At 41.2% G+C, this 25463-nt stretch overlaps 1 protein-coding gene and 1 long non-coding RNA gene across 3 annotated transcripts in view; both read left to right on the forward strand.

Moving 5' to 3' along the window:
- ZNF423 (zinc finger protein 423) overlaps window positions 1–20987 on the forward strand; it is a 228363-nt gene extending 207376 nt beyond the window's left edge. For both annotated transcript variants that reach the window (XM_081336148.1, XM_081336149.1), the window contains one exon: window positions 19877–20987. In XM_081336148.1, coding sequence (XP_081192274.1) covers window positions 19877–19906 — 30 coding nt within the window. In that variant the 3' untranslated portion in view covers window positions 19907–20987. The remainder of the gene's footprint in view (window positions 1–19876) is intronic.
- Window positions 20988–21275: 288 nt separating this feature from the next.
- Window positions 21276–25463, forward strand: part of LOC308672752 — a 367848-nt gene continuing 363660 nt past the window's right edge. Inside the window, exon 1 of the long non-coding RNA XR_014027504.1 lies at window positions 21276–21720. This is a non-coding gene — a long non-coding RNA (uncharacterized lncRNA). The remainder of the gene's footprint in view (window positions 21721–25463) is intronic.

The raw sequence follows: 25463 nt of genomic DNA on the forward strand, positions 1-25463 counted from the left end.
ATGGGATGGAGGGATGGAGGGATGGATAGGCAGATGATATAGAGAGGGACCTTTTTGTGACACAGTACCTGGGATGTAAGACCATCCTCCCCAGTTAGATCTTCCTGGCTCCATCAGCTTCTTTCAACTTAGCTTGTTGAAGGCATTTTGACTTATCCAACCGATACAGACAATACATTTTTTTATGGAATAAGATCTGCTTCTCAATAGGCAATGTTGTTTTTGTTTTTGCTTTTCACATGGTTGCTATTTTTATGTTAGTTATTTTTGTAGTTTTGCTGTTGGGTATGATTATTTTTAAAATAGATTATGAAGGCTATAGGTTATAATCCACAATTGCACTTGGTTGTTGCTCTTGTCAAGGGTTGGGGGCGGTCTTTCCATGCTTTTCCTGTTGAGTTCCCAATCTATTCACCTTCTTGCACAGAATTCAACCCTTGCAGAATAAACGAGCCTCTGTGTATCTATTTTGGTTTTATTTTTTGGCACACCAGAGAGTGATATAAGATTTTTTTTTCAAAAAAGGAAAAAATATTTTTTAAAAAGTTTACCGCTTCTGGTAGCACCTTTTTCTTACCAATATAATGTTCGATTAAAAGCCGCAAGCTGTTGTGATCTACAACTCACAAAAGCACATCTGCCTTTTTAATAACATTTGCTGGTTTATAAGGGATTTCTCTTTTAAAGCTACATTTGATTGTCATATCAATATAGATTCTAGTGAGATTCCTGGCATATCACTCATCCCACCCACCCCCAATCTGGAAAATTCCAAGTGAGCCTTCAACTGCTAGACATTTGCACAGCCAACACCTTTTGCTTACATGTTCCAGTAATTTTAGATATTGTTGTCCTATTTTAGTGATTTGCAGCCTTTGAGAAAATTTAAATCGAAGGGAAGAGTAAGCTGAGACAGTCTCTTGCAAACAGACAGAGCTCAGGGTCGTTAATCAAAAGGGTGGGCCCAGACTTTCTTAATTACCCGAAAACTGCATTAAGCAAATTGTGAATGTGTGGGGTGAAATTTGCAAAGATGTGATAGGAGAGCTTGTAGACTATCAACCTCTTCCCCCCCCACACCCCACTGTTTTGTCGGGAGCCATCTCCTAACCACTGAAATATTTGTCTTTAAAAGATTAGTTCCTACTGTTTGCTTGCATGCTGCTAATCATACCGTTTCTTTTGAAATGATGGCAGCCAAGGAAAAGTAGCTCAAAGGATGGAAGAGCCGAAGGATGGCTCAGGTAAGGACGAAGATGTTTTCTTCCTTAGGAAGAAGGAAGTAGCTTCCTTCCTTCTTACCTGGGCCATCTCAGGCCATCTCAGGCCTAGCCCAGGTGTTTTCTTCTTTGATGGTTTGTAAAAAGGTAAAGGTTCCCCCGCACTTGCATGCTAACTCATTTCTGACTCTAGGGGCCGGTGCTCATCTCCATTTCAAAGCCGAAGAGGACGTCCGAGGACGTCTCCTTGGTCATGTGGCCGGCATGACTGGACGCCAAAGGCGCACGGAGCACTGTTACCTTCCCACCGCAGTGGTCCCTATTTTTCTACTTGCATTTTTACGTGCTTTCGAACTGCTAGGTTGGCAGAAGCTGGGACGAGTAACAGGCGCTCACTCTGTTACGCGGCACTCGGGATTCGACCCGCCAAACTGCCGACCTTCTGATCGACAAGCTCAGCATCCTAACCCACTGAGCCACCACGATGGTTTGTGGCAGGCAGTAAATTCAGTCTTTATTCAGTGTTGGAGGGAAGTCAAACCACCAAATTGTTGGAGCCTTTTCTAAAGAACCATCCCAAATAGCATATCATGGGGAATGTTTATTTATTTTATTAAGATATTTGTATTCCCCCATTATTTTTATAACTAACTCAAGGCTGCAAACACATCTGAAACATTTTCCAGCTTCATTTTTCCCCACAACAACAATCCTGTGAGGTCGGTTGAGCTGAGAGAGAGAGAGAGAGACTAACTGGCCCAAAGTTACCCAACTTGCTTTCGTGACTAAGGTGGGACTAGAACTCCCAGTCTCCTGGTGATTGGGCCAAAGTCACCCAGCTGCTTTTCACACCTAAGGTGGGACTAGAAGTTATTGTCTTCTGGTGATTGGCCCTAAGTTACCCAGCCAGCTTTCATGGTTAATGTAGGATTAGATCTCCCAGTCACCTGGTGATTGGCCCTAAGTTACCCAGCCAGCTTTCTTGACTAAGGTGGAACTAGAACTCACCACCTCCTGGTGATTGGCCCTCAGTCAGCCAGCCAGCTTTTATGGCTAAAGTGGAACTAGAACTCACCCTCTCCTGGTGATTGGCCCTAAGTCATCCAGCCAGCTTACATGGCTAAGGTGAAACTAGAACTCACCATCTCCTGGTGATTGGCCTTCAGTCACCCAGCTGGCTTTCACACCTAAGGTGGGACTTGAACATCCAGTCTCCTGTTGTCTAGCCTGGTGCTTTAGCCACTCTTCCCCAGAAAAAGATATAAGAGAATTTGGTGTCACCCCTGAAAAACATAGATTTTTTTTTGTACTGAGGGTTCTGTTTTGGTTTTATGAAGTATTACTTTTCTAGGGACCATACTGGAATTTCAGGTTTCATATATCCAAATACAGGTCAGTGCTCTAATATACTCAGCCAACTGAAAATTGTGGCCCAATTCTGGTGTCACAGTTCCGAGGCTCCATTTATTTGCACAAAAGCAAGCAAAAAGTCCCTTCTAATTCCAAATGGTGTAAAATAGCAGCTTGTTCATTAGTATAATTTGTGTTGTAGTTTACAATTTGTGCTTGGCTTAGAAATTGCACCTCAAGAGATGGCTTGTGTTTGTTTTTTTGGGAGAGAAACCACAAAACTTCTTTTCTATTGGATGGAAAGCATTAATTCCATACATAATTTCTGGAAGGCTCCATAAGCAGGCAGGATCCCTGTTTTCTATTTCAGTTGCTCTTAAAACCCATCTCCAATTTTTCCATAAAGGAAGGATTCCCTCAGATCCATTATCATTTAATTTTTATTTTTATTTTAAACCCGAATGTACGTCATTTTGCTCTTAGAAGGAGATAAGAATTGGTGTAACCAATGTTTTTTTTTAGAGGATTCTTACAAAGAGGCTTGGAGCATTTTATTTAATTTTTAATTATTATTAGTTATAAAGCTAATAAATTACAAGGAAAACAAAATCTCTTCCAACCCTTTTGCTGAGTCTCAGTCAGGCACCATCAGATAATTATAACTAACATTAATTAAAAATTTACATTGCTCTAGGCATTTAACTTTCACTTCTAGTATGTTTTTGGCTGCAAATTCTTCATATGTTAGAAAGCATTCTGCTTCTCTAGAATTTCCAAAGCCTTTAGAGAATATTTGAATGGTTTATAAACCCGTCCTTTCATTCTAGCCCCTTACCCGGGGTGGGGTGTAGAAGGGTGAAAGGGGTACAATAGAAGGAAGGGGTTTTTTAAAAAGGTTCCCCCCTCCCCAATCTGTGGGATTAATTCTTCAGTTCACTTTTTTAAACCTCTGCACATATCAGTTTTTGAATTTAGCTTAGAGAGTTGAACCAATACCCAACTTTGTAAATAAACCACTCAAAATTAGGCTGCAAAACAGCGCAGGTAGACTTACAGCCAGAAAAGAACGCCCATTGTGAAAAAAATGGGTTTGCTTAATAACCCACAGCATTTGATTAATAACTGGCATGAAAAGAATTCATAAAACTGGGTCAGTTTGCATGATGACCCACTTAAGAACCGGCACAACTTACAATTCCAGGCTTATTTGTATTGTCATAAAGTGAGGACTACTTGTCTCCCACGGGCTCTTTTTCTATGATCTGCATTAAAAAAACGAACTGTTGAGCTTTTAGACAATCAGAAGAGTTAACGATAGCCCTGGATGGCTCTTATCTTGATGACTTTGGCTGATCTTTGGAAACAGCTGAAAGACCATCCCCAAAATTAAGCAAGGAGTCCTCAGCTTACCACCACCATCTTGCTAAGTGAGACATTTGTTAAGTGAGTTTCGCCCCGTTTTACTTCCTTTTCTTGCCAGAATTTGTTAAGTGAATCACTGCAGCTGTGAAGTAAGTAACATGGTTGTTAAGTGAATCTGGCTTCCCCACTGACTTTGCGTGTCAGAAGGATGCAAAATGACCCCAGGACACTGCAAAGTTCATAAATATGAGCCGGTTGCCAAATTGTTTGAATTTTGATCTTGTGACCCTAGGGATGCTGCAACGGTCGTAAGTATAAAAATGGCCGTAAGTCACTTTTTTTTCCAGAGCTGTTGTAACTTTGAATGGTCAGTAAATGAACTGTTGTAAGTCCAGGACTACGTGTAGTTGTAAAAAGAAAAAAAATCAATTTTCAGGGAAATAACGCCTTTCCGCAAGTTGCTCCCTCTACCAGGATAACCCATTTGCTTGGCACGCCACTGATGGAGCTGTCCTGATTTAGAAATAGATGCTTACATGTCCATACCTCATTTGGAATTAGATCAGATCCTAGCAGAAAGAGGGCGGGTGTGGCAGAAGAAAACCAGGTGGAAATCATAGATTAAATTGTGGAAACGTGCCCAAATACGTGCGCTGGAGTGCATGGGTTTTCCAACCCAGCAGAGCTGGCATCAGGAAGGGCCTCGCAACCCGAAAGAGGAATGGGAAAGAGACGAGAACAGAGAGCCAACTTGCAGGATTGCCCGTTGAAACCTATTGCTGCTTGGCATTTTATGCCTCCAGGGCAAAGGTCCAAACAACTTTGATGCAGGCACCTTGCCATCCCAGCAGATGGGCAGGCACAGACGCTGCCAAGAGACAATGTGCAGCTCCTTGTCATAAACGTCCAAATGTCTGGCCCGAGCTGCAGAACCTCCAGACGCAGTGGCACAGACGCAGCTCGCTCTTCCTGCAAATCCTACAGTGGAGGTATGTGATAAAAAATCTACACGCTGGTGAATGTGTTCTTGTCAAGAGTCCGGTTCATCCCTTTTCTGACAATGGGTGTATTCAACAAGGAGAAGAAGAAAAAGCAAGCCTTCGCGAAGAGAAAGCTGCTCGGAGGCATGCGTGCAGTTCAAAAAAAATATGGAGAAAGTCTATGGTGGTTCTCAGTCATCCAGGACCTGGTTGTCCAAAAGTGCATTTCAGAAAGGCAACTGGACCTTCTTTGTTTTTGTTTGAAGGAGTTTCGCTTCACATCCAAGGAGCTGCTTCGGTTCTGACTGGATGGTGGAGAATGGAAGGATTTTTATTCCTTGCAGTCATCTGGTCATTAGTACTTTTTCTGAGAGTTGTTGAGGCCAGTTGGAAGCTAGTTCCAACAAGGCTCCACACCCATTTGCAGTATTCAGGTGACCCAGAGGGCACAAATAAACTTCCAAGTGGCTTCAGTGATTCTCAGAGACAATGCTAATGACCAGATGATTGAGCCCCAAATTTCTGTTGTTAAGTGAGATGGTTGTTAAGTGAATCTTGCCCCATTTTAAGCCCTTTCTGGCAACAGTTGTTATGTGAATAATTGCAGTTGTTAAATTAGTAACATGGTTAAGTGAATCTGGCTTCCCCATTGACTTGGCTTGTCAGAGTGGGGGGTCACGTGACCCCGAGACACTGCAACTGTCATACGTGCATGCCAGTTGCCAAGAACTTTGATCACATGATCATGGAGATGCTGTGACAGTTGTAAGTGTGAAAAACCGTTGTAAGTGTGAAAAACTTCCATAAGTCAATTTTTCGGTGCTCTTGTAACTTCAAGCGGTCACTAAATGAGGACTTCTTGTACCAGAGCTATGTTTGCAAAGAAGAACTGATATGATAGAGTTGTAAATCTCTTCCATCTCACCCAATAGGCTGGTTGCAATCATTCCAGAAGCTGCTGTAGATGAGGTCATTTTTGCTCAACTATGAAGACCAAAATGTGTTTGTGGTGGCCACAATTTTAACCGGCAAGGAAGGAACATCTTATTTCAAACCTTCCTATCTTTATGATTCAAGGACCATGGTGGACTTTAAAGGACTGCCTTCACAATAGGTTTTATTCTGAGTTCTTTCGTTATAGATTTTTTTTTTATAAAAAAATTTGAACCTTAAAGTGTCCTTCAGAGGGGTTGAAATTGCTCTTGGGTCCTATTAAGGTTAAGATCCCAAGAAACTTCTCTTTCTCTGCATTTCATTGGCTTGCAGAATAGCTGAACCATCTTGCTGATAGCCGTCAGCAAGATGTTAGTTAATAACATCATTTGGACAATAGCCATAACAATCAGCATAAATATAGTTAGATATGGGATATCCAATTTCAAACCAGCAAGGAGAATCAGTGTAGGAGAGGAACTAAAAGCCTGACCCACTATTTCAAAACTCCTGAGTTCAAGTCTCATCTTGGCTACAATTTTGGGAAATCTCCTTCTCTTTTCAGTTCTTCCGTAGACATTATTATGGGATGAGCAATACTCAGCTGCCTGACAATTGCTGCAAAGAAGCAGTTTGTTCCCTTGCGTGGCTTCTTGGTGATCTTGTTAACACAATTTGCAAATTTCAAATTATTGCTTCGAATTGTAGGTTAAAATTTACCAGTGGTCCTTCAACTAATTAGGAACTTCCTGGAGTTTAAAAAAAAAAATCGCAACCGGCTGAAAATAGAAATTTGCAATGTTTCAGTTTTAAAGGAAAATGGAGCCTCATATCCAAAATATGTAAATGAGAAAACCAAGCAAGACTTGGCATCTCCACTTAAGAACGATTCACAGAGGCGGGGGGGATTGAAAAGATATCTGGAAAGACCATAGAAATTCACTGCTTCTGATCCAAATAGAAGACGCCAGTGTCCTGGGATCACGTGATCCCCTTTTGCGACCTTTAAACAAGCCAAGTCAATGGGGAAGCCATTTTCACTTAACAGCCACGTTGCTAACTTAACAAAAGCAGCGATGCACTTAACTGTGGCAAGAAAGGTCGTAAAATGGGGCAAAAGTCATTTAACAGCTTGCGGTCATTAAGTCGAGGACAGCCTGTAGATGAGTCAAAAATTCACTTCTGATGTCCTTAAAAGAGCTCAAGTGAATAGCTTCCTTTTATTCAACACTGATGGTTAAAACAGCCACTGTTCGTCCTGGATTTACAATTGGTAAAAGAAACATGCCTTACGAACATGTGGGATTGCTCAACAACTGGAGCATTTGCTTAACCACTGCCTCCCAAATTTTTGGGGGGTCAATCCAACGACGACCTGCTTAACAACCGGCATAACCTACCACCATGAGCCCAGGCTGATTCACGGTCCTATGTTGAGACTACTGTTAGCTGCTAGAGCAGCCAAAGTAGGTTGCTTGTCCAGACAAACCATCTATGCTTGACTGTTTTCATAGGAACTGCATCTCATCATTAAATATAATAGGTCTCAGCTGCAGTTTTCATCGCTGAAGCATGCACACAATTCATCACAGCAAATTAGGTATGTCTTCATAAGCTTACCTTTCTGCTTTCTTGGGCTGGCACTTTGAGAGAACAGAAACTTTACATGTATGAGAGATGTTTTGTCTACACACACACACACACACACTTTTTTGTTTTGCTGAACCAAGATTCATGAATGTGTGTGTATGTGTGTGTGTAGCATTTAACACATATCTCCCTTGCTTCTCAGCTAACAAAGTGAGATAGAGCTTGTGGCCTAGAGGTTAAAACAACTGCCTAATGTGCAATCAGCCCAGGTTCGAATCTCAGAAGGGTATGGCTGACTGATGAAAACAAATAAGTTTGAAATGCATATCAGTCTTCCTTTAATTCTTTGTTAGCAATCTAAAATTTACACACAGACACACACGTATGTATGTATGTATGTATGTATGTATGTATGTATGTATGTAGATCTTTGGTCATTTGGGTTTTTTCCCACGTAAAATTGGAGGTATCAGGGCAACATTTCGACGAAATCTCATCCGTCATCCTCAGGCTGGTGACTTCAGCTTCGTTCTTCTGGGAGAAGTGTGTGATAGTGGCTGTTTTTTTCTTCTTTTCTTTTTCTTTTATATATATATTATATATATATATATATATTATATATATATATATATATATATATATATATATATATATATATATATATATATATATATATATATATATATATATATATATATATATATATATATATATATATATATATATATATATATATAATTCCACATTCCCTTTTCCTTGCCTCTTGCAAAGCTAGCTATGGAGATCCCAAGACACATTCATTATTTATCTATTTTAGTGAGTTTCTTGTCTGCAGTAAAAGACGGAGATGTTCACTTCGACATCTCTCTTTGTGCCAGCAGCTCGGGTAGATGTTAAGCACATTTTATTTTTTAAGGAAAACCTATTAACACCCCCCCTTTTTTGGGGAGATCTTTCATAGAATTAAAACTGACTTTGGGGAAGGGGAGGGACTTTTTTTTTAGGGAGGGAGAATAGCAACCTTCCCTTTGGCTAATTTCACTGGGAAATAATGTTCCTTAAACAGTTCTTTAAAAAGCGACAGAAGAACTGGAAGCTAGTCCAAGATATGAATGCTACTGTATGCGAAGAACGCCTTTGGTCATCACATAACCAAAAATCAGCAGCTCAGAACTTTGGTATTGGCCATGGTAACTGCTCCTTGGTTGATTCTTGCCCTTCCTTGGCTTATTAAGGTAAAGGTAAAGGTTCCCCCGCACATGCGTGCTAGTCGTTTCCAACTCTAGGGGCCGGTGCTCATCTCCATTTCATAGCCGAAGAGCCAGCGCTTGTCCGAGGACGTCTCCATGGTCATGTGGCTGGCATGACTAGACGCCAAAGGCGCATGGAACGCTGTTACCTTCCCACTGTAGTGGTCCCTATTTTTCTACTTGCATTTTTACGTGCTTTCGAACTGCTAGGTTGGCAGAAGCTGGGACGAGTAACAGGCGCTCACTCTGCTATGCGGCACTCGGGATTCGAACCGCCAAACTGCCGACCTTCTGATTGACAAGCTCAGCGTCCTAACCCACTGAGCCACCGCGTCCCTCCTTGGCTTATTAGAACATGGTTAATCCAGTAATGAATACCTTCTGAGTCTACCCAGAGGGCAGGATAAGAAGTAATCAGTGAATCTGTTAAATAGATCCAACCTAGAAGTAAGGAGTAATTTTCTGACAGTGGGAAGAATCAATCAATGGAATAGCTTGCCTCTTGGAGTTGTGAGTGCTCCATCACTGGAGGTTTTAAGGAAGAGACTGGACAACCATTTGACCAAGATGGTTTAAGGCCTCCTGCCTTGAAAAAGGAAGTTGACTAGAAGACCTTCAAGGTCCTTTCCAGCCCTGTGATTCTATGTTCTCTGTTCATGTCAGCTATCTGAGGTAGGAGTGTAAAAAAGTGTGCTCGGTGTATTCAAGCTTGAAAGATGTTCTCTGCTACTGTCCTACTCTTTTGTCAAAAAGTCCCTGAGAAGGGCTGTTCCTGGCCATCAGAAGCAATTGGAAGTTTGAAGGAATCTTATATCTGGATGTCGAAACAACAGAGAGGAAGAGAGTGGACCTATTTTTGGAACAGAAAAATCTGTGCCTCTTTTGTTTGACTGGCTTTCATGGAAAAGTGAAATGTCATCCTCCCATATCAAACAAATCAAACTTTTACTACAGCCTCTGGGCCAAAAAGCACAACAATCAAGTAGACCTGTAATTATCGATAGTCAGCCGTATCTCTCTGGGAAGCCAGCCCTTCCCTTTAAGGACTTATTCCTATTATCCTTTTTTTTTTTTGCACAAATGTGGCATTTTGCAGACCCTTGGCTATGTGCTTTGAGCAGCCCATGGTGGCTTGAATCTTTCCTTCCCTATAAAGAGTTCTCCTTCCTTTGTAAAATGTTCCCCTTGCTTAATGCTGCGTTTTAACAGAGAGGAGTTGCCATTAAACAACCTCCTTCCAGAAGGGAGGGGGGAAAGGTGGAGTTCAGTCGGATTGGCCCAAATCTGAACTGGTTTCATCTCTTGTCATTCAGATGTGAGAGACAGGCGGCGTTTGCCTCCCAGGTTGATCTTTGCGAGGCTGTCAAGGCAGCGAAATCAAGCTCTGGTTTTTCACAAGGTTTGGTTCTCAAAGCAAGGCTGCAGCCCTGGCGCATTGGCTGTTGGTTCTCTCCAGAGCAGAAGTGATTAAAGGAAGCCCATGCTGGCCTTTGAAATCAGCCTTCTCTTTCCTTGTTGGACGTGGAGGCAACCGAAATCACTGGAGGGCAGAAACCAGAGCTCAGAGAGGGTCAGGTAGAACAAGAGTAAAGGGCATTAACTTAAAAATAAAGGGAGAAGCCAAAGGCTTGTTTAAAAATATAGGTATCAGAGGGGGAAAGATGCAGCCGACGTTGACTTACAGACCGCGCTGACTTTACTATCTCATCAATCGGTCGAACGGATTCACAGAGAACTTTATTTATCCTCATTTGATTTAAAGTTCAGGGTCCACCACATTGCAATAATAGTTATCCCATATATATATATATATATATATATATATGTTTGTATGTATGTATGTATGTATGTATGTATATATATATATATATATATATATATATATATATATATATATATATATATATATATATATATATATAGTATTGTGGTTCTCTTTAAAATGGGAAGTTGCACGGAATCCTCATCGTTAGGAGAGAAGCAAGAGAAGAACTGAGGAGAAATTTCCTGACAGTGAGAACAATTAACCAGTGGAACGGCTTGCCTCCAGAAGTTGTTGGGTGCTCCATCATTGGAGATTTTTAAAGAAGATATTGGACAAACATTGGCCTGAAATGGTATAGGGTCTCCTGCATGAGCAGGGGTTTGGACTAGAAGACCTCCAAGGTCCCTTCCAACTCTGAATGAACCATCATTACCGTGGACGTTCATGAGACATGGAAAATGTGATTGTGGCCTTTTTGTCATGTTGGAAGGGTTTATCCGAATCCGCCGTATCCCGCCCACAGTAAACCACCTATAAAGGTTAAATAGCAGGAAATGCTTGTGAATCACCTTTAAGAGGTTTGCACACCCTGAGTACTCGTCACACTTGCCCTAGTGCACTGTAGCACAGCTAGGCTGCTCAGCTGCCATTTATAATGTAGTCACGGTAGCCTTGCAAGCCAAAACTGCTGGACCAAATTCAAGGGACAGATGGAAGGAGAAGCTGCAGAATTCAAATTAATTAACCAATGTGACACCATATCTCATGGCTTAAATAAGGATTAGGGGTGCCTTGATGCAAAAAGTCATTTCCCGCATTTAGTGCTAGAGATATTTTTTAGTATTCTTTCCTGTGGAAAGACATGCAGGCTGCGTTGATAACGATGCTTTTGTAGGAATTTTGACTATTCCAGCTATGGAAGCATGCTCGTCTGCTCTCCTCTGTTGGCTCACCTGCTTTATTCTTCCTTGTCTTCCACTGCAGATATTACTCTGTCGAGGACCTAAAAATATAAATCTCATGAAAAGTAGCTAGCTAGTTAGCCTTTTTCAGTGCTAAGTGACCTTTTGATTTTGCCCTGGAGAAATTTTAAGGATAAATCTACCTTTTCCAGGCCTTTAGTAGAACTCTGAGAACATGCTTCACTTAAGATGCACTCATGTTACTGTATTGTAGAATTATTTTTATTTATTAAATTTATGTGCTACATGCAATTTCCTTGTGTGTCCAATCATACTTGGCCAAATAAACCTATTCTATTCTATTCTATTCTATTCTATTCTATTCTATTCTATTCTATTCTATTCTATTCTATTCTATTCTATTCTATTCTATTCTATTCTATTCTATTCTATTCTATTCTATTCTATTCTATTCTATTCTATTCTTCCATTCCATTCTATTCCAGAGAACACATCACATTTGACACCTTTCTCATTCATTTATTTGCTTTCTCTTAGGGGGAACTGGATGTAGTTCGAACTTGCTTTTCTTTATAATGTACAATCAGAGTCAGTTTAGATAGTGAGGCATCATATAAGTTTAATAAATAATAAATAAATAAAATAACGTGCTCTTAGCATGTGCACGCAGATCGCGATAAGAAATAAAGTCAGCCAAGGAGCAAATATGCTTGAACTTGATAGAATTTTTATCTTTACTGTATCTTAATTGTTTACTGTGGGAAGCAAGGGCTAGGAGATTTTTCTCCTTGTTAAGGTCAGAACCTTAGCAGCTTAGCATGGTGGTGATTAACCTAATTTTGTCACTGAACTCATTTAGGATGTATATTTAGGTTTCCTTCTATTTCGTGTCTCAAAATTGTAGGAAATTGTGGTGTCTGTAGTACGGTAATGAGAATTTGCAAAAAATGAGATTGAGAGACCCTATTGAGATACAAATCAGCCACCCAAACTAATCCAGTATTTCGGGTGAATCTCTCTCTCTCTCTCTCTCTCTCTCTCTCTCTCTCTCTCTCTCTCTCTCTCTCTCTCTCTCTCTCTCTCTCTCTCTCTCTCTCTCTCTGTGTGTGTACAAATCTGCCAAGATTTCAAAAGTGGTTTGCCATTGCCTCCTTCCCAGGGCTGAGAGAGAATGACTGGCCCAAGTTTCACCCACTTGGCTTAGTCTCTAAGGTGGGACTAGGGAAAAGAAAAAGATTTGTATTATACAAATCAAAGGCTGATGAAGTCATACTCTAGGGAAAAATAAAATCTCAAGAGCATGTTCTCCTTTGAGACAGGATATTTATTTGTTGCCTTGTTTCAGTGGATGCCTCAATCCATCGCAGTATGTTTATATATATTGTCTATTGTCTTTTTTACAGAAGATTTCTGCTCATCTCTTAGTAGTATATTCTCTGATGTTGTCCTTGTTCCTTCTTTTTTTTAATTTTTAAAGTGCTGTGCTAAGGAAATCAAGGGATTTCCTTTATTTTTCTTCACAAAAGCATTAGTTTCTTTTTAAAGAGATTATGTAGTTCACACAGTGGGACTCTTTATGATGTCTCTGAGATATTGTCAGTTCCAGCTAGGATCCCAGATTATTTCTTACTAGTTCTGGGATTCCCAGGCAAGAAAGAATCACCCTCAGATTTAAAACCTGTCACCCCAGTAAGTAACACGTTCAAGATACGGGTGGTGAGGTGCACAGATTGAGCTGTTCCCCCCCTAAAGGTAAAAGGTAAAGGTTCCCCCGCACATGCGTGCTAGTCATTTCCAACTCTAGGGGCCGGTGCTCATCTCCGTTTCAAAGCCGAAGAGCCAGCGCTTGTCCGAGTACGTCTCCGTGGTCATGTGGCCGGCATGACTAGACGCCAAAGGCGCACGGAACGCTGTTACCTTCCCACCGGAGTGGTCCCTATTTTTCTACTTGCATTTTTACGTGCTTTCGAACTGCTAGGTTGGCAGAAGCTGGGATGAGTAACAGGCGCTCACTCTGTTACGCGGCACTCGGGATTCGAGCTGCCAAACTGCCAACCTTCTGATCGACAAGCTCAGCATCCTAACCCACTGAGCCACCGCGTCCCTCGTTCCCCCCCTACAGTTCATAAAATGATAATCAGAGTTGCTATGGTGGATTAGGCCATTGACCCATCTAGTCTAGCATGGCTCAAACATGGCAGTAGAGAAATTAATTTCTTGCACTGCTACTCCCTAGCAACTAATATTTAATGTGCAAGCTTCCTATGCTGCCTTTGATTCTGTAGTAGCAGAACGTCATTGAAACTAAAAGGCCAACGTATCCCATTTCTTCACAGTAAGTCCCAGTATTGAGTTATTACCAGATGAGCAGGCCCGAACTTCAAGCCCTCCTAAACAGATAAACTCCCAAGTGATTTCAGTGGCTCTCAGGAAGAGTGCTAATAACCAGATGACTACAAAGAGATACAGTCCTTCCATCCCCGCCCCCCACCATGCTGTCAGAACCTCTCCTTCCATTCCCTCCCCCCCACTATCCAATCACAATTGATGAAGCTTTTCAGGGGGAAAACCCCAGCCAACCATGACCTGCATGACTGAGAATTGCCACAGACATTAAGCCCTCTTAAAGTTGAATGGAAAATTTGGGAAGTTGTCGTGTCGGGAAAAGTATTAGATTATGGAAGGCTTTCCTAGGAAAGACAAATGTGGATCTCCAACCTACAGCCATGTTTAAAGAAACATCCTCTTAAGATAAAGAACAATATTTTAGCCTAAAAATATAATGCAGCTTGAACTTCAGGGATACTGAAGCTTATACTGGTGGCTTTAGTCCTACCACCTGAGCTTGGTAATGGAAGGAGTGATTTAAACTCTTTCTGCCATTCTTGACAAGTTTACCTTCTCGGTTTTACCTTGGAAAACTTCCTTACGGGCATAGTAGAGTTTGGCAATAACACAGTGAAGTGACTAGCATGGAAAATCAGTCTGCTGACTCAAAAAGGGGCCCAAACATGTATGGTGATAAAGTGGGAAGACTTTGACACAGTGATTCATTGAGAAAAACAAAAACAAAAAATGCATCAACATAATTGTAGCTTGCAGCCAAGTAAGAGAATTAGTAAAATATGGATGCAGAGCACAGATCCGAAGGAAAGTTAAGATCACTTGGAAGTTCCTCTTGGAGAGACATTCTCATTATTGTAGCTTAATACACAACTATTGGAGGCCAGCTGTCCCATTTCCTACCACACACAGCCATAGATGCTTAATTTGTTGATTAGAGCCCAGTGGATAGTTGATATGTTTACTTAGTTGCCTTTGTAGAGTCTTCACTATCAACTATTGTTACTACATGTAGTATTGCTACAATTACTACCATTGACACCAAGGAGGAGAATCAAAGATGGTTTCTGATTGAACTTCTCACCTTTGAGAGATAATCCTTTTTGTTTGGTTGGTTGGTTTTTGGACAATCAGCTCTTTTCTTCTTCAGGTTTGGGTTTTTCAACTTCACAGCATATTGGATGGAAAAAGATATAGGCCAAAATGGCATCTACCTTGGGAAACCAAGAGTAGGCAGATAACTAACTGTACTTGCCTGTTACCTAGAATAACTGGATTGGGAATTAAGAGCAGCCCGGGTTACCTGCTATCAGTTTTAATGAAGTGTGGTAGCAAAATTGGATTTGGAGTAGTCATTGAAAGCTGTTTATGGCACGCTCTTGAGTGCATTTACGGTTTTTTTCCAGAATTGCATGCTAGCCAGCCTACGAGTCTTTAAGACAGGCCATCTGTTAACATTAGACCTTTGGATATCTGTCAAGCCATTCTAAAAATAAGCATAGAGATATACAAACTGCCCAAGAGGACAGAGGTGACTCATCTCTCTTCTCTCTTGCCCCAGAGCTCGCTTTCATCTGGCTGAGAAAAGAGAACAAAATAGTGGAAGGCGGCACAGAGACGATTTCGCCCGATAGTTTCTGCCTCCCGTTCGGAGGATGTACAAATGCAGCATCTGTTGCATCTTTGCAGTCCAGAACCGGTGGTGGCCCATAACATTTTAAGATTTTGAGTTTACACAATCCCTCTCTGTGACTCCGGGGCCTTCTCTACTTACTCCCTTCAAGCCATCCTTTTCAGTTCTGTCAAGTGAAGTCACAAACTCGCTCCTCAGACTTCGTTTGTTTCGTTCTTTTTTTTTTTTTTTGAAGCATTTGTCAAGGGCACAAAACATTCCAAATTATTGGCAGGTGGTCGGTCTCCTTTGCTACCAGAGTAACATCTGTCAGTGAGGAAACCGACCAGCCGCTTGCTATACATGAAGAAAAACATGTAACTGTTTTTAGCAGGAATTTGACAATAAACTTTTCTAATCTGCAGCTAAAGGAAACATCGGTTTGCCTAGTTGGGTCTCAACCACGGAGAGCTAATTTTTGGAGGGGCGGGGGGGGATTGTAAGAAACAGAGAAACCAAAAGTTGACTTTGGGATAGAATTAAATGGGATGATGAAAATAAGCTAGGCAAATGTTAATGTTAGAGTGAGTTTGATGCATTTTTTTTTACTTGTATCTGTATTGAAGAAAATAAGAAGTCGTTCTTTTTCTATTTTTCTTTCTTTTCTTTGTTTTTTGCACTTCCACTTTGTGTGTGTGCGTGTGTGTGTGTGTGTGGGTGTACATACGTATGTGCACATTGGCTTGGTCTTTGAAAGGATGTTCATGTAGGGGAAGCTGACATCACCAAGATCCAAATTCAGGGTTATTGACTGTCATATTCAACAGTCATGTCATATTGAATAACTTTGGGTCAAGTTGTTATCCAAATTAGCCCATCTCTTATCTGACCACTTGAATTCTACTAAGGCAGGGGTCCCCAACCCCTGATATGTGGCCCTCTACTGGTCCACAGCCTGTTCTAAACTGGGCCACATGAGCGAAGGGAACGGGCGCACGTGTGAAGCTCCGCTTACGTGAGGAGAGGATGCTCACACGCGAAGCCCAGCACCTGGCTTTGTGTCTAAAGCAGGACTGGAACTCGGGGTCTGCTGGTTTCTAGTCCAGGGCCTTAACCGCAACATCAGACTGGCTCTCATTCCATAGAGGAAACGTGCATACTATTGAAGAGCAGCCCATGTTTTTTCATCTTATTTTAAGGAAGGAAAATCAGTGAAACAAATAAAATGATCACATCTCTTGAAGCGAGAAGTGGGCTGATCCCATGGATTCCTTTCCCACCTCCCAGAAAAAAATGGTAGATATTAAATGAAAAATGACAGCCATGAATAATCCTGAGATGTATGGGTGGATAGATAGATAGATAGATAGATAGATAGATAGATAGATAGATAGATAGATAGATAGATAGATAGATAGATAGACCTTGAGAGAGAAAGATTTTAATGATGTCTCAGTGATAAGCTGCATGTACTGTATGTGTGTGTGTGTGTGTGTGTGTGTGTGTGTGTGTGTCTATACACACATACAAACTGTCTTTCTACTAGCTGATACCACAGATCTGCAGATGAGAATTTTGTGATCTGCATTCCCAAGCATGTAAAGATCACCAGACCGAGGAGGGCTGTAAAGTGCGTGAGTGCAGTAAAGATCCAGTTGAGCTACCTTAATTCTCCCACAATGTTGTTAGTTGCAAAACATTAACCTTATTTAGGTTTGGTATTTGTATCCTTCATTCCAAAAAACATCGCACTGTATGGAACTTCTCTCTCTTCCCCAATTCCCGTACCTTCCCATCCGGAAGGGAGCCAAAAGAAACGAGCATCTTTGTGCAAGATTTGGTCTGAAGCTCTGAGCTTCCATAACTTTGTCACATTTCCAAATTCCACAACACTATTGTCACCTTGTGGCCACTTCTTGGAACTGCGTAGAATTTAGTGCTTAGTACTATAGCCATTTAAATAGGGACAAAGCTGGTAAACATTAATTTCCTTTAGTTAAATGCCGGTACCTTTGCAGATACAAAAAGCAGCTTTGCATGACTTAGGTTTTTCTAAACAGTGGTCAGGAAACAAAAAAAAAATATTTAGGAAAAGTTGAAGATAGCTTGTGGGCGATGCCTTAAATGTCAAATCAATAGGGTCAAAATTACACTTCATTTGGACTCGGCTCTCATTTTTCCTACTGAGATAATTATAAAAGAAAATCTCGCAGGCTATTATGAAATCACAGAGACAAAGGGCCAAAAATGATACTGAAGTAATTTCAACACTAGGGGTTTTCATTTTGTAGGGCAGAGGGGTTCCCTCAAAAATCCCCCCCCCCGCAATATATTGGATTTTAGCATTTGGAGGGAATTTGGTATTTTTAGTTCAGTAACTTCTTTCTTTGAATTGGGACCACAATCCTAAATAGAATGGAAAATGTGTAGCTTGGTACTTTCTGAGTTTGGTTGTTTGCTTGCAGATGTTTCATTAGACAATAACCATCAGTGCTAATTCCACCCAGCACTGATGATGTTACCTAGTTGGGTAATGAAACGTCTGCAAGAAAACAACCAAGCTCAGAGAAGACCAAGAACACCATACTACAGGCTCCAGTCCAGAGAAGCAACAATATCCCATACTTTATAAATCATCCTGAAGAAGAAGCAAACTTCCCCAACTGGTTGACTTCAAGAGACAAGGGATTTCAGTTCTTAATGATGGGGTTTGAAGGCCAATACATCTAGAAAGGACCAACTTGGGAAATGCTAAAGGGGGACCGTGAAAAAAGCAAAAAAGATTAGGAAGGGAAGGGAACTATCGCTGTTACCATCTGTTCGGCATGGGAAGAATCTTTTTCCAAGAGGTCCTCTCCACTTCTCTGAGAAAGTCTCAGGTCTAAAAGCAACGAAGAGGTGGTAGCATCATAGCATGAGGACTGTTTGAGTAATGAGATCTCCTGCACTTTGAGAAGATGGGTATTCGAGATGACAGGGCCTGCTTCTGAGATGTGGCTTCCGTTTGCATTAGATTAGAAATGCTACTTCGGCATAACATTAGGTTTTATTTAGCGTCTTGGCAAAGGACAAGACAGGATGTCTGATCTGTAATATTTCCCTTAGGGGAATTTAGAAAAAAACAAAACAAAAAAAGGAAGCTAATTGCTGAAGTGTGCAATAAATGTCATCCATTGACCAAGCCTTGGTAATGCAACTGCTGTTTTTCCAAATAGCCGGTTAACCCCTTTGACTCGTACAAAGCATAGCTTCCAGAACTCTGCTCTTCTTACACTTGTTTTACTTCTTTTTTGTGTGAATTTGAGGGCTCCCCATTGGCAATAGGAACACACCTTCTTATGGTGGCATCTCATTCATCCTTATCCTTTTGCAACAACTGGACTGACCTAGACGAATAGATTTTATAACTCAAGTCTTTGATGCGCCATTTTTTTTCTGGCAGTTTTCCTTCAAGATCTAAGCCTTAGTAAGACCACATCTGGAATGCTGGATCCAGTTTTGATCACCACATTATAAAAAAAAAGTTGCTGAGACTTTGGAAAGAATGCAGGGAAGAGCAACAAAGAGGATTAGGCACTCGGAGGCTAAAACGTATGAAGAACGATTGCAGGAATTGGGTATGGCTAGTCTAGAGAAAAGAAGGACTAGGGGTGACATGATAGCAGTGTTCCAATATTTGAGGGCTGCCACAAGGAAGAGGGGGGGTCAACCTATTCTCCAAAGCACCCCAAGGCAGGACAAGAAACAATGGGTGGAAACTAATCAGGGAGAGAAGCAACCCAGAATTAAGGAGAAATCTTCTGAAAGCGAGAACAATTAGCCAGTGGAACAGCTTGCCTCCAGAAATTGTGGATGCTCCATCAGTGGAGGCTTTTAAGAAGAAACTGAACAGCCACTTGTCTGAGACGGTGTAGGATCTCCTGCTTGAGCAGGAGGTTGGGCTAGACAACTTCTGAGCTCTCTTCCAATTCTGTTATCTTCACGCCAAGTGAGCACCAGCAAAATGGCAGGGAGGAAACGGGTATATCCCTAAGCCGTTGAGAAAACATGGTTTCATTGATGCAGCTCAAGATGTCTCTGCAGTCAATTTCCCTTGCAGAGGGTTAGCCCTGGACCTGGATGTCCTAAAGTCTTCAGGATGGTCCTTTGGGGGGGGGAGGGGGTGCGGAGGGAATTTGTCTGCACTGTTTTGTTTTGTTTTTTTCTTTCGTCCTTTTTCATGTTGCTTTCGCTCCCCCCTTTTTCCTTAAGTTCAATGCCAGCGTTAACAGATCTGCCGGTACAAAGCAAATATGTCACATTGGCAGCTGTTACTTAGGAGGTGGTTTTTTCCCCTTCTCTCGCCTTCCTCCCTCTCCCCCCCTCTCCCCCCCCCCCCGTCGCACCTCAAGCTCCTCTTTATTGCATTTTGTTCGGGAATAATTGCAAAGCTTTTATGTCGAATTCTGCATAAATGCCACTGAGTAGGAGGGCAAGAGCGTGCTTTCTATTATTCTGCCCCTCACGCAAGTCTCCTTTCTCTCTCCCCCCCCCCCAATCTCTTTCCAGAACCACACGTTGAGCCAGCATGCTCAGTGAGTGTAGCACGACAGGAGCCCTCTCTGCGGAGGACGACGGAATCTCAGTGGGGGAGCACCATTTGAACATTACATCCAATCAAAGTGTCATTTGCAACCCAGATGTAAAACTCTAATGATTTGGCCATGAGGCGCTGCTATTATAAGCAGCTGGAAATGAATATTAATGGAAGAGATTAAAAGTATTCCATGCACAGTATTTTTTATTGTCCTGCTTGAGCTAAAGTGAACTTTAAACCTTCTGCTTCTAACTGAATTTATAGTTGCTAGATAAAAAAAAAAAATCTGCTTTTGACGCGCTTATTCCTTTGTTGCTTCTTGTATTATACGGATAGTTCTAGATTTAGGAGTGATTCCCTCGGCCTTCTCTTTTTTTCTTTCTTTCTTTTTTCTTTTAGTTCGGACTTTATTTTCCTTCCCTGTTTAACCGCTTTTTTTTTTCATTGCAATTTTTAGGTAACTGTGCATCGTGATGTGACGGCTTGGCTATTGTCTGAATATATTATTTTTTACACTATTTCGTTTTGGGTTTTCGGTTGGTTCTTTTTTTTCTTTTCTTTTTTAACAATTAAAGATTAAATGCTTTGATTGGATTTGCCAGTTCACCGGACAGTGATTAATTAAAAAAAAAAATGTAATAATGAATATCATCAGTTTCAGTGCAACTGGATGATCTGCTTTATAAATGTGACTGAATCTGATTGCATTAACTAATACAGTTCAATAAAGGGAATACATTGGATGAACATTAAGTCTTTGGTTTTTCCCCTTAATGGAGGCTATGGGTGATGTTTAAGAACAAAAACATCCGATGGGAGTGGTTTTAAAGCCTAGAACTTGCCACTAAATTTGAAGCCACAAAAATTCACCAAAAGGTAAGTTGGATCTTCTAAAAGGTTGTCCAAAGGTTGCTACGTCTCCCTAGAATTGCACGATTTTGTGAAGTGAGTCTTGGTATCATCTCAAGAAGTTGCATTAGCCAAGTGCTATGGGTAGGAGATTCCTTCTGGTAACTTGATATGGCCCATGGGCTAATCAATAAATAAAGATTGATTGATTGTGTAGGAGATTCCAATACATAAAAATATGTGCAACAACTTCCCTCAGATGAGACCTGACAATGTGGCTTGCTCCCTAAAATAAATACTTTTGAAGTGTTGCCAGATTAAATTTGGGAGACAGCTTGATGGGACCAGAAGGATGTGGATGAACAGCATAATCCCAGATTGGGAAATATAATTCTCTGGGGTTTTTTTTTAGAGAAGATGCTAAAACATTTCCTGGATTTGACCTTTAATTTTATTTAAGGATGCTGTTTTTAACATTAAGAGTGAAATTATTCTTTTATCCTCTTTTGCTATACATAAACATACACCACAGGGCTAATTGGAAGTACAAGCATCTCTTTGCTAAGTGTGTACAAGGAAAGTTTTGAGAAATTTAATTCATGTTCTTTCCCTGATTATGGAAGTCTCTGATTCTACAAAATTTAGGAATTTTTCTAACCCTAAAGGACAGCATGCTGATGAAGAATTCATATCCAACACACTTGCAGATCACCTAACTGTAGCATGTTGACTGTGACTCAATCTTTCTTTCTAAATGTGTGTGTGTGTCATTCATTTCTTCCATGAACAAGAATACATCAAAGAAAGAAAGAAAGAAAGAAAGAAAGAAAGAAAGAAAGAAAGAAAGAAAGAAAGAAAGAAAGAGAAAGAAAGAAAGAAAGAAAGAAAGAAAGAAAGAAAGAAAGAAAGAAAGAAAGAAAGAAAGAAAGAAAGAAAGAAAGAAAGAAAGAAAGAGAAAAAAGCAGGAGTGAGACTTACCAAACTTTTGCTCAAGTTACACAACCATAGTTAATAGGGAGGGGGAGAGTTACGTATAAATGTATCTGCATAATTACATGTCATGAGAAGAATTATAAATCCCCAGGGGGATAATTATAAGATACCATGAGACAAGTTCCAAAGTCTTCCTGTCCTGTCAGATTTTCAGAGTTCTGTTTTGACATCATATAAAAAGAGTTTCTGAATTTGCTACATTTCCTTCCTTATAGATAAAAGATCACATGAAGTACTAATACCACTTTCTAATAGCACTTTACAATGCCTTGGTAAGGCCACACCTGGAATACTGCATCCAGTTTTGGTCACCACAATGTAAAAAAGATGTCGAGACTCTAGAAAGGGTACAGAGAAGAGCAACAAAGATGATTGGGGGACTGGAGGCTAAAACATATAGGGAACGGTTGCTGGAATTGGGTATGTCTAGTTTAATGAAGAGAAGGGTGAGGGGTGACATGATAGCAGTGTTCCAATATCTCAGGGGCTGCCACAAAGAAGAGGGAGCCAGGCTGTTCTCCAAGGCACCTGAAAGCAGGACAAGAAGCAACGGATGGAAACTAGTCAAGGAGAGAAGCAACCTAGAACTAAGGAGAAATTTCCTGACAGTTAGAACAATTAATCAGGGGAACAACCTGCCTCCAGAAGTGGTGAATGCTCCAACACTGGAAGTTTTTAAGAAGAGACTGGACAGCCATTTGTCTGAAATGGTATAGGATTTCCTGCCTTAGCAGGGGGTTGGACTGGATGACCTCCAAGGTCCCTTCCAACTTCTTCTTCTTCTTCTTCTTCTTCTTCTTCTTCTTCTTCTTCTTCTTCTTCTTCTTCTTCTTCTTCTTCTTCTTCTTCTTCTTCTTCTTCTTCTTCTTCTTCTTATTATTATTATTATTATTATTATTATTATTATTATTATTATTATTATTATTATTATTATATCTTTGGTGCTCTCTGAGCCCGATTCCTGATTAGTAACTTGAGTCTTTTCTGAAGCACCTTTAGTTAAACTAAGCAACATCTTAGAAGGCTGATTTCCCCAGCTTGGCAACTTTTAAGATGTGCCGACTTCAACTCCCAGAATTCCTCAACCAGCCTAGCCAACTATCTGAGGAATTCTGGGAGTTGAAATCGACACATCTAAAAAAGTTGCCAGTTTGAACGAAAACCTGGCTTAGAAATTTATAGGGCCTGTGAGATAGACAAGAGCAATCTCACACACACACACACACACACACACACACACACACACACACACACACGTTTCTCATAATAGCCCTTAGTCCAATTCTGACCCCAAAAATAAAGATTGCATTGCAGAGGGAGAGAAAGAGAGTTTTATGGTTTAACAGTGTACAATATACATTTTAGTCATTTCTCTTGGCTTTTTCCCCCATAACGAGAAATGCAAAAACACTAATTTAAGTGTCACTTCTGGAAACAGGCTATGTAGGATGGGGAACGGCGAGCACTTAGCAAAAATCATACATATGGCTCTATTGAGAGACCTCCGTGTCTCACCGTGGGGAGCTGTCGGTGGCCAATGCTGAAATTCAAGCTATGCCACTATAGGTGTTTCAAAAATCAAACAGTAAGTTTTGTATTGCTGGCCTTCTAACCATGTAATAAAGCTTGAGGGAGAAAGTGGCACTCAGACCCCATGCAGCAAGGAATCTAAAGCGTTCCAGTACACAATTTGTGCGTTCTCTCTCTTTTTAAAAACTTCTCTCTCTCTTATTCCATATAAAGATTTTTAATTTCTGCTCGACTGTTGTGCTCTGAATTTTTCCTATTTTCCACCCCACTTGGTAGCCAGAGAAGCACGTGGGGGAGATAACTGCTGGTTGAGGTGAATGCCGACACACACAAAAAAAGTGCACAATAAAAGTGGGAAAGCTGATCTTTACTTGGGCAATGGGTGTGACAAGGCTTCAATGGACAATTTGGGGCAGAGCTGAATAGAACGGGAGGCTCAAGCACCGGGCTCATTATGTTGTGAAAAAGAACTGGCAAAGAATTGACCATCTTGGGCAAACTGTTCATCTTAATAATAAGCACCTTCCATCAAAACTATCAACTCTCCTGTTCTGAAGGCAGATTATATTCTCACTGTTTCTTCAAGGGTGGGCAAAATATAGCTTGTCATTTCCTGATAGACCTCTGGCTAATTCCCCTCCTTTTATGTCAGGTCTCTGCCTTGCCAGTTCCATAAAGAACCCACATGACTTTTCCCCCCCTCTTTCTGCAACAGAGAAAGTTTACACTTTCTAGGAGAGACCAACCTGGAAGTGGGGCAACTTGCCACGGCCTATTTGTCACGGCCAAGTCACCTCAGCTAACTCCCCACGGTGAACTCGCCATGGAACAACTCAGGACAATTCCAACAACTCAATTTAATTATTTAAAATAATTTAAAAATTGCTGTAATTTTTGCCATTCACATTTCATTCCATCCTTCCTTTTGCATCCTTTTTAAAAAAATGATTCTATTCCACCATTTCTTTCATATTAGTGTACAGTAACTCTTGTCCCGGAGCAAGTTGTCCGTAGAGAGTTAGCCACAGCGAGTTGGCTATGGCAAGTTGGCCATGACGAGTTGGCTATGGTGAGTTGTCCTAGACCAGGGGTGGGGAACTTTGGCTCTTTTATGACTTGTGGACTTCAACTCCCAGAATTCCTGAGCCGGCTGGCTCAGGAATTCTGGGAGTTGAAGTCCACAAGTCATAAAAGAGCCAAGGTTCCCCCCTTCCCCCGTGTCCTAGACCCAGCCGATGCTTTCACTGTAATGTTGGGGCCATCAGAGCCCAATGTTTGAAGATCTCCACCCTTCAGATCCTTTGCCTTACATTCCCCAAATCCTGTCATTGGGCATGCTGATTGAAGCAGGAAAATATCTTGATTGCTTTTTCTCTGTGTAAATTGTTGCATCCAGCACAGTCACTATATTGAATCTCATCACTTAACAATGTTGCACTGAGGGCCAAGCACTCCCAAGGTCAAGCAGGAGGATTCCAGGAAAATGAACTTTAGAGCACTCCATCTAAAAAGGTGGTGCTAACAGGCAGCTGTGAAAGCAGGCCACTCCATCTGATGATCCATCCCTTAGATCTGAGACCTAGATGGCCTCTGAAGCTCGTAAGCAACCCTGCAACATCAGGATCACACAACCAAAACTAGGTGGCAAAATATCCCCATTTCAGTGGGGCACTGTTGTGCTCAGTGTTGATGTCAATCCGAAAATCCAGGCAGTTCAAATGAGAAGAAAGATTTATTGCAAGCCTAAGCTCTCTGCCAGACTCCAAGCTACTGATGGTCAAGGGAAATGAGCAGTAGACAAGAGTCTGTGGAATTCAAGGTGGGCTGGACTTAGATCTCCTGTGGTCGCAAAAGAACTCAAGACTGATGATGCATTTGACCCTTCCCTCAGTTAGCCTGATCATCTCCTACGGCTGAGTGTGGAAGCAGGGAATGAAATGATTCTAAGAGATATCAACAGCTTTCCCACCCTGAGAAGACTCCAATGTTGGTATGGAATGTAAAGATAGGATCAGTTTGCTGCCAGGGGACTTTCTGCTCCTTTTGCCACCCTAAAATGCCCAGAGAGAAATTGAACCATTTCAGTCTGGTCTCCTTCAGAGCCATCATCCCATACTCTATGATGCCTGCAGTGATTAGCAATGGACCTTTTAGATTTTGGACAACAGTCTTCACTGAAGCTCCCTG

This window comes from Vipera berus (assembly GCF_964194415.1).
Source record: "Vipera berus genome assembly, chromosome: 10".
Taxonomy (NCBI): domain Eukaryota; kingdom Metazoa; phylum Chordata; class Lepidosauria; order Squamata; family Viperidae; genus Vipera; species Vipera berus.